General features: G+C 39.0%; 1 protein-coding gene across 3 annotated transcripts in view; it reads right to left on the bottom strand.

Annotated features, from left to right (window-relative positions):
- Positions 1 to 12,944, bottom strand: part of shroom4 (shroom family member 4) — a 92,726-nt gene that overhangs the window by 25,230 nt on the left and 54,552 nt on the right. Inside the window, exon 1 of one of the 3 annotated variants that reach the window (XM_041986100.1) lies at positions 6,205 to 6,537. The exons of the other annotated variants lie outside the window; for them this stretch is intronic. Coding sequence (XP_041842034.1) covers positions 6,205 to 6,233 — 29 coding nt within the window. The 5' untranslated portion in view covers positions 6,234 to 6,537. Of the gene's footprint in view, positions 1 to 6,204; positions 6,538 to 12,944 lie in introns of those variants that run through there. 3 annotated transcript variants of the gene reach the window in all.

Genomic DNA, 12,944 nt, shown 5'->3' with positions numbered 1-12,944 from the left:
GAGGTAAATCCAGCAGGAAATTTAAAGCTCCAGCACTCACTCCACCATCTGAAGTCTCACTGCATAATAAATATGATGTGTTGAGTCATATTAAAATGAATGATGATGAATGTAATGCAAGGATTTATCAAAATTCAAGAAATAGCCCTAAAACTCAGCCCAGGGCTAACCAGACCAGGAGGAGAGGCCAAAATCCCACAAACAGGAGGACTAGAGAAGCTATCGGCACCTCCACACAAAAACAAATAGACACAATTCTGATTGGGGACTCTATAACAGCATGTCAGGATGGCAAAGACGGAAAATTTAACACTTTTTGATACATCAGTCAGGGAACTGACAGAGATGTTGCCGACCATTCTGTCTTCACATCCAGATGGTATGAAGATTATTGTCCACACAGGGTCTTTTGATATTCTGAGGAGGAAAATTGGCTCTGAGATCCTGAAAAAAGACTTTTCTCTGCTGTTGGAGAGACTGTGTCAGTTGGGAGCACACCATGTTTACATTTCAGGACCCATTCCTACAGCAGGTAAAGGAATTGAACTTTTCAGTAGGCTTCTTGGCCTGAACACATGGTTATCAAACGCATGTATCACCCATGGGATAAAGTTCATTGATAACTTCAATATCTTTTGGAACTGTAAGGAGCGATTCAGACCTGATGGTGTGCATCCAAATCTAACTGGATGCAGATTACTTGGTGCACACTTGCGTCATGCTGTTGGGACGGCAAACCCAAACATGAGTGTACAGATAAGAGCGAAGGACACAGCAGAGAAGCGATCAACTGCCAGCTCTCCCCCCTCACCAGACCCTCTTCTCCACATCACCCAAGGTCTTAAAAGGATGTCTCTATCCAGGTCTGAACCCCAGCGACCACCATCTACCAAGAAATACAGGGCTCCCCCCCCTCCCCCTCCTCATCCTCCTATTAGATCATCTGTCCTGACCGAGCAGGGCATGGGAGGAGGTTCCCAGAGCAGCAGAATTCACAACAAAGATAACATGCCATGATGCGTTCAGGGTCCTTGCTGTAGTTTTGCTACTACTGACAGCTGTTCTGAGATCAAGCCTGGACCCAGTAGGATTCCTGTGTTAGTTAGTAAAATAAGGAATCGAACACGGTCAGCTTGTGGGGTGAATCGATCTAATCTGTTAACTGTACCTTGTATAACTCAGAAAACAACAGAGACCAGTGCAAACTTCATAAAGCTAGCTGTACTAAATGTTAGATCTCTGTCCAACAATCACTGTTAGTTAATGACTTCATCATTTCTCACAGTTTAGATTTTCTTTTTCTGACAGAAACATGGTTAACAGAAGACACAAGTGCTACAGTTCTTAATGAAACAGCACCCCCTCATTTTAGTTTCATGAATAAATGTCGAAACGGGAGGAAAGGGGGAGGAGAAGCTGCCTTATTTAAAGATTCATTCCAGTGTAAAGAAATGTCATTTGGTGATTTTACTTCTTTTGAATATCTTAGTTTTATTTTAAGGGGCATTCCTAAAATCCTATTTCTAATCATCTACAGACGTCCAGGACACTGTGTAAATTTTATTGATGAATTTTCTGAATTATTGTCGGTTATCTCTACTGATTGTAACCATTTCATCTTAACTGGGGATTTTAACATTCACATAGATAACATGACGGATGGTAATGTCAAGGAATTTTGTTCCATATTGGACATGTTTGGTTTGTGGCAACATATAAAACAACCGACCCACATTCGAGGTCACATTCTGGACCTGGTTATTTCAAAGGGTGTTGATATTTCTTCTGCTGCGGTCACTGACTTGGCCTTGTCTGACCATTTTTGTATTTTGTTTGATTTACTGATCACTCAGAATGTTCAACCAACCTGCTTCTCCGTTAGGAAGAGGTACATTAATGAAAGAACAAGTGCTAAGTTTGTGGAGGCCATAGCTATGTTACCAACAACCAGTGCAGAGTCAGTTGATAGACTCCTGGATAATTTCAATCTGAAAATCTTGAATGTAATGGATGCTGTTGCACCGATAAGAATCAAGAGCAACTTGAGCAAACAGAAAACACCATGGAGAAACACCACTGTGGTTACCAGCCTAAAAAGAGAATGCAGAAAAACTGAGCGGAAATGGCGGAAAAATAAACTTCAAATTTACTATGAGCTGTACAAACAAAGCCTGCCTAACTATAACAATGAGTTGTGCAAGGCCAGAGAGCTGCATTTATCTGAAATGATTAACAGGAATGTCAACAATTCTCGCACTCTGTTTGCTATGATTGAAAAACTTACAAATCCTCCTAAACAGATAAGCCCAGAGCTCCTTTCCACTGAGAAATGCAACCAATTTGCAAACTTTTTTAGCCAAAAAATTAAAACAATTAGGCAAAATATTAATTCCACACAGTCAAACAAGAAAATTAGTCTGTGTCTAAAACCCGGAAATAATTCTGATGTCATGTCACAATTTAAAATGGTGAATTTAAAAGTCCTACAAGAAACAGTTTGGCATTTGAAATCAACAACATGCACTCTGGACATGATACCATCCGACTTTTTAAAAACAGTTTTTACCTCAGTAGAAAGTGATCTCCTACTGATAGTTAACAGCTCGCTGGCATCAGGCATTTTTCCCAAGTCACTAAAGATAGCTGCTATTAAGCCACTCCTAAAGAAAAGGACTCTAGACGCCTCTGTAATGAACAACTATAGACCTGTCTCTAACCTCTCTTTTATTTCCAAGATTATTGAAAAAGTTGTATTTCACCAGCTTCATGACTTTTTAAATGAAAGTGGAAATCTTGATAAATTTCAGTCCGGCTTCCGACCTCATCACAGCACTGAAACAGCTCTGGTCAAAGTGTTAAATGACATTAGGTTGAATACCGATTCTGGTCAAGTATCAGTCCTGGTTCTGTTGGATCTCAGTGCTGCGTTTGATACTGTAGATCACAGAATCCTGTTGCACAGGCTGGAAAACTGGGTTGGACTTTCTGGAGCGGTCCTTAACTGGTTCATGTCCTATTTAGAAGGCCGGAGTTATTTTGTTACGATCGGCAGGTATGAATCCGAGAGAGTGGCCATGACTTGTGGAGTCCCCCAGGGGTCAGTCCTTGGACCTCTTCTGTTCAACTTGTATATGCTCCCTTTGGGTAAAATATTACAAAACTATAGCATTAGTTATCAAAGTTATGCAGATGATACACAACTTTATGTGTCTCTGTCACCAGACGACTGCAGTCTAATAGACTTATTGTGTCAGTGTCTGGAGCAAATAAACACCTGGATGAGGGAGAATTTCCTACAATTAAATGAAGACAAAACTGAGATTATTCTGTTTGGTAGCAAAGAGAAGAGAGTCAGCATTGGTAAACACCTGGAGACTCGGGCTCTTAAAATTACCAACCAAGTTCGTAACCTGGGAGTGTTGATAGACTCAGATCTGACTTTCAGCAGCCATATCAAAGCTGTCACTAAGAAGCTTTTTACCAGCTCAGAAACATCAACAGAATTAAAAGTTTAGTCTCCCAGAAAGACCAAGAGAAACTCATCCATGCGTTCATCTCCAGTAGACTGGATTACTGTAATGGTCTTTTAACAGGACTTCCTAAAAAGAGCATTAAACATCTGCAGCTCATCCAGAACGCTGCTGCTAGAGTTTTAACCAGGACTAAGAGATCTGAACACATTACACCAGTTTTGAAATCTTTACACTGGCTTCCAGTCAGTCACAGAATAGATTTTAAAACCCTTCTGATCATTTACAAATCCCAGAATGGTTTAGGCCCAGAATACATCTGTGATATGTTCAGAGAATATAAACCTAGCAGAGCTCTTAGATCCAAAGACTCTGGTCAACTAGTCCAGGCCAGAGTCCAGACTAAACATGGAGAAGCAGCATTTAGCTGTTATGCTGCAAACAAATGGAACAAACTGCCAGTGGAGATTAAACTTTCCCCAAATGTAGACATTTTTAAATCCAGGTTAAAAACTTTTCTTTTCTCATGTGCCTATGCATGAAATCTGCACGGTAACTTTTTTTTTTTTTTTTTTTTTTTTTTTTTTAACTTATCTTGCTTTTAATCATTTTAATGTAATTTATTATTTTATTGTGATTATGTGTTGATGCCTTTTACTATTCTAAATATCTGTAATGTCTTTGTTTTATGTAAAGCACTTTGAATTGTCCTGTACATGAAATGTGCTATACAAATAAACTGCCTTGCCTTGCCTTGCCTTTAGGAAGTGACTCATCTTCAAGTGAATTCAATCTAGATTGGGCCCAAATGATGAAAAAGTGGATGTGAAAACACCAAAAATAACTGCTGGATGGCCCACACTTGAATTCCCACCAGCAGCTTTGAAGGAGGACTTTTAAAGTCTTCAAATGGGAAGTACAAAATCTAAACGGACACTATTCTAGGTATTTCAGAAAAAAAACATTTAGAGGTACAATTTTGGGAGAAGAATGTGGATCCTGGCACCACCAGCGAAAGGAAAAGACCGTTTCTGAGTATTATTGTTTATGATAAAGCAGGGGCAGGAGACCCATTTCCAAAATAAACACTCTAGTTTCCTGGTTCTGGCCCCTTAAGAGGGATTTCTATCTGAGCCCACTGATTGTTCCGACTCTGCTGACAATGTCCTTGAATTATCCCCTGAGAAAGTTTATGTAAAGCCTGTGTATGTGTGTCTGTAATTGTGTGTGTGTGTGTGAATATGTGTGGGAAGTATCCAAACTCAACCAGACAAAATACCATTATCGAACATACCACAAACATTAGCCGACCCCCTTCGACACTACCTCTTGTTTCTCTAAGTTTAATTTTTTAGAGATTAATGACTGCGAAAATCAAAACAAAGGATGAGATGTTCGAAGAAGTGTACAATAAAGAAACACTTTAAAAAAATAAATGCAGGGGAGAAATGTAAAGTTTTTCAAAACTGTAAAGCCCATAAATGCTTAGAGACCTGAAGAGGGGTCAATAATTAAGTCACCCACAGATGTGAGGACTTACATTTACAATACTGTACCTACTGTAAGAGAGCAATGAGAGAAAATGTGATGCATCAGATGGAAAAAACATCAGTGGGAAGGTTTCTCTTTTTTACCATGTAAATCTAGTGGTTTAGTGGTTCTGTAACAGGTCTGACCAGAGGAATGTATTGAAAAAAAGGCATCACATGTACATTGATCCATCCTAGTACGCATGACTTCCAAAAGGTGTCAAAGTTATGAGATTCTTAGAAGCTTCATTATGAACTTTTCATTTCAGTGGAGTCTCAGTGACAATAACTAAATACTGAAATATGACTGCAACTGCTATTTTTGCTGTTGACTTATCAGTTTAATATCAGTCTACATACCTTTAGACAGCATAAATAGTTGTTTTAGTCTCATATTTAGGTCTAACAGATACTGATTGGACTGATTGTGGGATTATTTCTGGGCCTCTAAAACCAAAGTCAGTAACATAGACAGAAATTACTTAAAGTGTTTGGTGCTTTCATTTAGAGGACTGGCCCTCGCTTTTGTTTTTTGCCACATTAATTAAAGTATAAAATACAAAGACCTTTATTCACTCCTATTAACATAATCCAAAGAACTCCCACTTTCCTGTGCCTGACACTGTAACCTGTTTGGCAACCTGTCGCTGCTACAACAACAAGCAAAGAGGAATCACATGAATTCACCGGCCTGTGATGGATAACAGCATGTCTTTTACACAGAGACACAGATAACAAGATAATCCACCACTTTTGCTGCTGTCTTTCCGTGACCAACCAAGAAATTTAATAAAATTAGCAAGACACGGCAAGTTTCTTTTTTTAAATATCCTTTAAGAATGTTGTGCAGCAGCTAAACATCTTAAACTTGGAGACGGATGAATGTTGTTAATGAAGGTAAAGGTCAAAATCATGAAAAAAGCAGCAAAGATCATCAGCTGTAGCTCTGAGAGGATTGGCTGGAATCTCCCTGTTAATGGTCAGAAAGAGCAACAGCTGACTGATTCTGCAAAGGTCACCATGCATAATCAGAGTCACACACACAGCCTCAATATAGCACAGAAGAAATGTGAGATTAGGACAGAAATGCCTGATTGGGACAACAAAACTAACAAGTTCAGAAAAGATTCAGAAAAGAAAAATTTCTAATTTTCCCCTAAATTTTAAGAAAATTAAACCCTTCAACACAAGGCTTTGAAACTTACCTGATTCCGCAAGCAGAAGCATTAACCATCAAACTCAAAGCTGAGCTCTCAGCATCCCTGACAGGCAGAGTTCAAGTTCACACAGCAGAGCGGCTACTTAAGAAGCCTTCAATCAAACTTCTCTACATGTAGAGTAGATTCTCCGGCTCATAAAAACTTTTGTCCTCAAGCCAGTTGAGGTGCGATAAGAGAGTCAGGTTGCGACGCGAAGGTGTGAGATCTGAAAATCTGAGAGCTGATGTCCATGTGAAGAAGTCAAGTAGGTGGCAGATTCTGACCAAGAGGGAAAAACCAACCTCACATCCCCTCTCCCTCCTTTTCCTCTCTTTCTCCTCCTTTGCTCCTCTCGCTGGAAGACAAAACATGGCTATGTCTCCCTCCTGCACTCTGAATTTCTCCCCCTCCCTCCCCTCTGCTCCTCTCTCCTTCTCTCTCTCTCCCCCGTCTCATTCTTTCCCTGCCTCTCTCGCCCCCTCTTCTGCAGGATGTGTGAGTCAGTCAGAGAGGAAGCATTGTGGAGCACAGATAAAGAGGTGGACGGCTGCTAAAATAATACCCACACTGTTATTGTTTGACAGGGGAAAAATGCAGAGGTACTTCCTCTTTGTGTGTATGTGTGTGTGTGTATATCTGTGAGTGTGTTAAAATGCATATGTCTTTGTAAAGCATGAAAAAAAGATTGAAAGCAGAGACTGCTGGACTGACGGGGGGGTTTAGAGATGAGAAAAACAAAATGTGGTGAAAGACAGGGAATGTGAGAGAGGATGAGAGGTCTGCAGGAGAATATAAGAGTCTGCAGGATAATTATAAACACACACGATGATTAAGGGTGATGGATGAACGGGAGACTTTTATCACTGTCCTTCTCACTGATGTGCTTTTCTTTTAACACACTCCTGCAACAGGAATGCAATGAAAGAAATATGGTTTTAACTACTGCGCTCTGTGCTACTGACACAAATAGTGGAGATAAGTAATATTCTCTGGTTGCAGATAAAACCTAGAAACATAACGTACATTCTCATCAGTCTACCACAAGTCTGGAGGAATTTTAGTCCACTTTTCTTTACAACGCCGCTTCATTTCATGTAGATTTACAGGCATTTATTCTGTGGTTTCTTGCTGATCTGTAGTGTTAAAATGATGCAGCTGATTGAAACATCACCCAACGGTAATTTTTTTTTATTAATGCTTATGATGCAGTAGTTAAAGTTCTTCTCAGCAACCTGGCCTTGTTCCCGTCATAGTTTGTGACTTCCTTGTATGCTTGTTTCTGCCAGCACTGGGGTATGAGCTAATGCAAACTACAGCAAGCACAGCAGACAATTTAGCGGCACAAAGAACGAGTCATCCACTATTACTTCACAGAGCATGGCACCTTGGTTTTTCTATCGGACGGATATGTTTCCTATAAAATGTGTGTTTGATTGAGAGACAAAATTGATCGTTTTTAGCTTCCCTAAATAGTCATCAACCTTGGATCAATTAGTGCAGCAAATGATCGGATTTCTTCTTCATGGTTGTCTGTTTTTCCAAACACTCAATACAATTGTGACTTTGCAAGAAAAAAAAACTGAAGCTTAAAGTGAACTGTAAGCTAATGGTTTCAGGTGTCCATGTTGTGTTAGAATTAGGCGTTTGAATGGATATTAGTGAAAATATCATGGGTAACCTGAACAAAAATCCAATTTAATCTATTAGATTTATTCACTGGGCGACCAAAAATAATTATTTATTGGTTTTTACAACTGCTCAGGAAGAGGGGAATTACTCACACAAGCAATAGTTTTATCATTTGTCTTCACCAACCCGATTCACTTTGCAAAATACAGCCAACTTAGCCTCTGTGAACACGGGGGGAAATCAGTGTTTGTCCTACATTGACTTAGCTGTGGCGACTATATTGTTAGCGCCACACCTTCAAAATGCTGAGAATGAAATCATTGCAAAGACAACAGCAAATTTCTCAACTGAACTGGCATTGCTGCCTCCAGAAGCGCAGCAGTGGCTGCTACTCATTTAGAGTTTAGCACACTTTCCACAACAGCAGCTATTGATGTGGGAGTGTGCTAAATAAATAAAGATATATATGTATATATATATATATACATATATATCATATCTTCATCTATTGAAGCTATTTTAAAGAGGCATTATGCTCAAAATCGAAACATTCATGAACAAAGTTTACGACTGGTGGACAGACTTGGCACAAAGCATCATGGGTAGATAATGGGCAGCAATAATAAACAACAATAACAAAGTTTTCAACAGGCAAAAATAAATGAATGCATCGTATTTGTTGTCGTTTCCCCACTCGGTTGACTGCATGAAATCTCTTACTTTCCCAAATCAAGACTTTAATTGCTCCGGGCAAGTGCTAAGCATGGATATTTAGAGGGATAAAAGTAATTCCTGGAGAAGAGCTATATCCATTTCTTTCTGTGGATGTCCAGCACAGCATTTATCTGTAAATTTCTTTATATATTTTTAAAGTGTTTCTCTGGAAAGAGCTTAAAACGCTGTTTGGCAGCACCTAAGCTATTCACTATAAAGCAGTCTTCTTCTGTGCAACTTTCTAAAAGATTGCTTTAGGTTTGCTTAGCTAGTAATAGACTCATCAAGCTTACAATAAGTAAACAAGCCTTTTATAGACATAAAACAGTTTTGTAGCCTGACCCACTCATGGATGTACTATGCAGTAAGTACAGCTTATAAGCGCTGCCATTCCTCATTTGACCAGACTTGAACCCTGCAAGCATCCAGAGGTGTGAGTGTCTGACATTAACGGTGTTAAAGTTTAGCCAACCGCGTAATGGCAGATATTTAATAACATGAGGCCTTCAGGGGGCTTCAAAGGATTTCCTGGTGACTTATATCTCAGGCAGAATCCAAGAAAGTGTGTTTCTGTATGTTGTGCACGTGTATGGAGCAGATTCTTAACATTCCACATCTTCTCCTCAAGGTGAAGGGTTAACTATGCTAGAAAGCCTAAACAACCTCACCTCCTCCCATCTACCCCTCCATGTTCGCCCGATTAGAATCTATTTGTTTGCTTTATGGGCCTCTCTAGTGTGTGTGTGTGTCTGTGTGTGCGCACGTGCGTGCACTTGCATCTGCATGCAATCAGATCCTTGTGTGGTTGCCTTTTAGGCCCTCATCACCCTTGATGATGGATTTCTGAATGGCAAACACAGACATATATTTATTGCTTAGACACACACATGTAAGCATGCATGCTGGTACAACGGGTCTCTCTCACTCACACACACATACACACACACACACACATATTTTTACATTCCAGGTAATCAGTACAATGAGACTAGGCCCATACCAGAGGTCGATGGCAGGAAGGGTGAAGTCCAGTTTAGCCTTTGTAGTACAATGCACTGTTTGTTACTGCCCGATCCCCCAGACTGCATGTGTGTGTGTGCAGCTGTGTCTGTATGCTTGTGTTACGGACAAAAATCCAACCAAACACCAACTTATGGGGACGTCTTATGAATGTAAGGACAGCAATTTTATCCTCACAGGCACAAAACAGTCGAGTGTGTGACCAAAACAATCGCACATGCAACCAAAAATTTACTGAGTGCAGCTTTTTTTCTTGGTCGCATCGGTACGCCAAACATTTTATGGGTCTGAGTGAAGAACTTTAATTACCTCTGAATGTCTGCGTATTCTGTTCATTCCCTCCTTACCCAACCTCAGAGAAGAATAACACTGATAGAAACCCATGAGAAGGGGTGGGTCTTCACTTCTGATCAGCTGTGATCAGTGTGAGTGTTGGTCTGAATGAAGACCGAAGCGCTTAGAGGTACAGCACAGCGAAGAACACCGATGAGAATCGCGGAAACTGAAATTAATTGTAAAACGTACAGCACTAATTTCACCGAGTTTTTTTTACCGTGCCTGAACAACATGAAGCAGAAAAGCTGGATGACAATCGAATGTGTTTTGACTGCAACTAATAACTATTCTGATGGTTGATTAGTCATCGACTATTAGAACGACTAGTCGACCAATCAGATTTTGTATCTCATGATTATTAAATGCATCATATTTCACTTCCAGCTTTGAAATCTTGCATGAGGTTGTTATGTAAGTCTGACGTGCCTCATCATTAAATGTTCGAGCGTTGCAGACGTACTTCCGTGGTACGCAAGGTCCGCTTTACAAACCTCACATGTATTTAATTTATTTTGTAAGTTTAACGTGAAGTTATTTCAGACTTTTGACGTCCTCTGTCGCCGATCTATTCCCCGGTCGGCCGCCATATGCTTCTACTGGCGGACTTTGTTGTGCATGTGTAACTCTCAGCAGAGATAGGAAAAGAAGAAGATGTCTCACTCTGCAGTTTTTTTTTTTTTTTTTTGCCGACAATAGTCGACATGTAAATTAGTTGTCGACTATTTTTATTGCCAACAACGCTGACTAATCGTTTTGACTGCTCCTGCACCTGCACTAACCGGGATCAAGTCTTCCCCAGATGTGCAGCGGTGGTGGCTAAGAAGGTATTTTAAAAATTAAGCTATAGAAAAAACAAAAATGCTGCATCTGTTTCTGGTGAAGCATTAAAGTGAAAATATAATAGCTGATAATTCTTGCCAGAAAACCAGAGCAGCCTCCATCAAACTCATCCCGTGGGTTTGAGCTTCACCTGGAGGCTGTCCAATAGAAGATCCGAAGGAATATATATATATATATATATATATATATATATATATATATATATATATATATATATATATATATATATATATATATATATAAATAAAATTCAAATGGGACCATGATGAGGTAAATTCAATCTCAAATTTAAAATATATGAATTTTGACCTTGTCCTTAGTTCCTGCCTGTTATATTTTCCTAATCCTGCTTTTTAAATCAGCCGCAAAGCGACAAAACATGGCTTCTGTCTGTCAGTCCTGCAAACATCAACGGACTCAACCAAATGTGTGCATGGATTTTGGATTTCTAAGCCTCATGATGAGTTTCATGCATTAATACATTTTGACAAACTCCATTAAAGTTTAAAAACCACCAGAAACCAGAGCCTGAAACATTACTGTCCTAGCTTCTCTCCATCTTTTAACGCTCATTTCCCGGCTGCTGATGAACCAAGCAAGAAATCTTTGGCATGAGGAAGACATGTCCAGAATGAGAGTTAAAATCTGAGCTGAACTACTGAACATCTTGGCTCATTGGTTTTGCTTTTTCTCTCTCTAACACAACTCCAGGAACTTCTTTTTGTATCCGAGACAACAATGTGTATCTGTTAATGTCTACTTGTACATGTGTGTGAGTGTGTGTAGGGAGACACCGGTGTCATGTATCATGGAGTCACAGCTTAATGGTCCAGTTAATAAAAACCAGGCCACAGGAGACAGATAAGCTGTAGAAGACCACACGCACTGTGGAGAGACTCATGTTAATGCTGTTAGGACACAGCGTGAAGGCAGGAAGTCTTCAGCACTTTCAGTTTAATTCATTTGTTAAGTATTGTGTGGTCTAATTTATACATTACATATAATAATAAATAAACAGGTATAAGATAGTTAAATATGCTGTTGACTGATTTATTAGTTCAACACTAAATCTGCTGTACTAATTAAAATCCAACAGATTAACTTTAAGCAGTTTGATTTAAATGGGTTTATTATGAAAATAACACATTTTAAATATGGAAACGTTTTGGATTTTTTTTAACAAAGTAGTTCTAAAATTCAGCCAAGATATTACAAGTTTTATCCAAGCAGATGTGTTTATTTATTTAAGAGAAAATATTACATATAGTCCTAGTGGTGATATAAGAAAAAAAAACATCTTAATATTTTTGGTACTTTGACAACTAACTTATATTCATGGACTTAATGCTTGATGAAACCAGGTCTTACTTTATTTTAACTTTGGCATTAAAGTAAAAGTAACTCAGATCCTTTGTCGTTACTGAACTAAACGTAAAAGCATTGAACTCAGTGTAAAAATTAGAATGCTCTGTTTTATTTGCACCAAATCTTAGGCTACGTTAAATAATGTTAGCATTTGTTATGTCTTGTCATCCCTGACTCTTCCTGTTAAATACTATTCTGTCAAGTTAAGCTAAGGTTTGTTTAGCGTGTTGTGTAAGTTTATACAATATATTACATAGTTTCTATGGATTCTTAGCCTAACAATAATGCCGACGTAAAGAATACATGAGTATGTAGGAAGTGGCTTTTGACAATGTTTGAAACGGACATACAGATGTATGTACGTAAAGGGAGCATAAATGAGCCTTTACTCTATATGACTTGTATTCCTACAAAGTAGATATTGTAAAATATTAAGGTCTTCACACTACTGCCAATACTGAAATTACCTTACTTCTTTTGTCAGCGTTTTAACCTGACAATGACTTGGATCGAGACCAGTCTTGTTAGGCATCAGCTTTGTTACATAACGCTCCCTTGAAAATCCAGTAGATACATCTCTTTCCCTGTTTGTTGACATTTAGTGATCATATTAAATCATGGGAGATGAAGACCCTTGCTTTGTTTGCTACCCAAATAAACTAAAAACTTCCAAAACTCATCACTCTGTCTCAGTTTCGGTCCAACCCATTAAACTTAAGATGTTGTGGAAAACCCCAGAAACACTTTTTTCAGTGTCGACGTTTCATCCGAGGCAACATCATGGTCAAAATTGCTTACAGTCATGCATCTAATCAAATCCAGAAAGGTGTGTGTGTGTGTGT

Source organism: Melanotaenia boesemani, chromosome 5, assembly GCF_017639745.1.
Source record: "Melanotaenia boesemani isolate fMelBoe1 chromosome 5, fMelBoe1.pri, whole genome shotgun sequence".
Classification (NCBI taxonomy): domain Eukaryota; kingdom Metazoa; phylum Chordata; class Actinopteri; order Atheriniformes; family Melanotaeniidae; genus Melanotaenia; species Melanotaenia boesemani.
The sequence above is the reverse complement of the archived record's forward strand: the minus strand, read 5'-3'. Positions and strand labels throughout refer to the sequence as shown.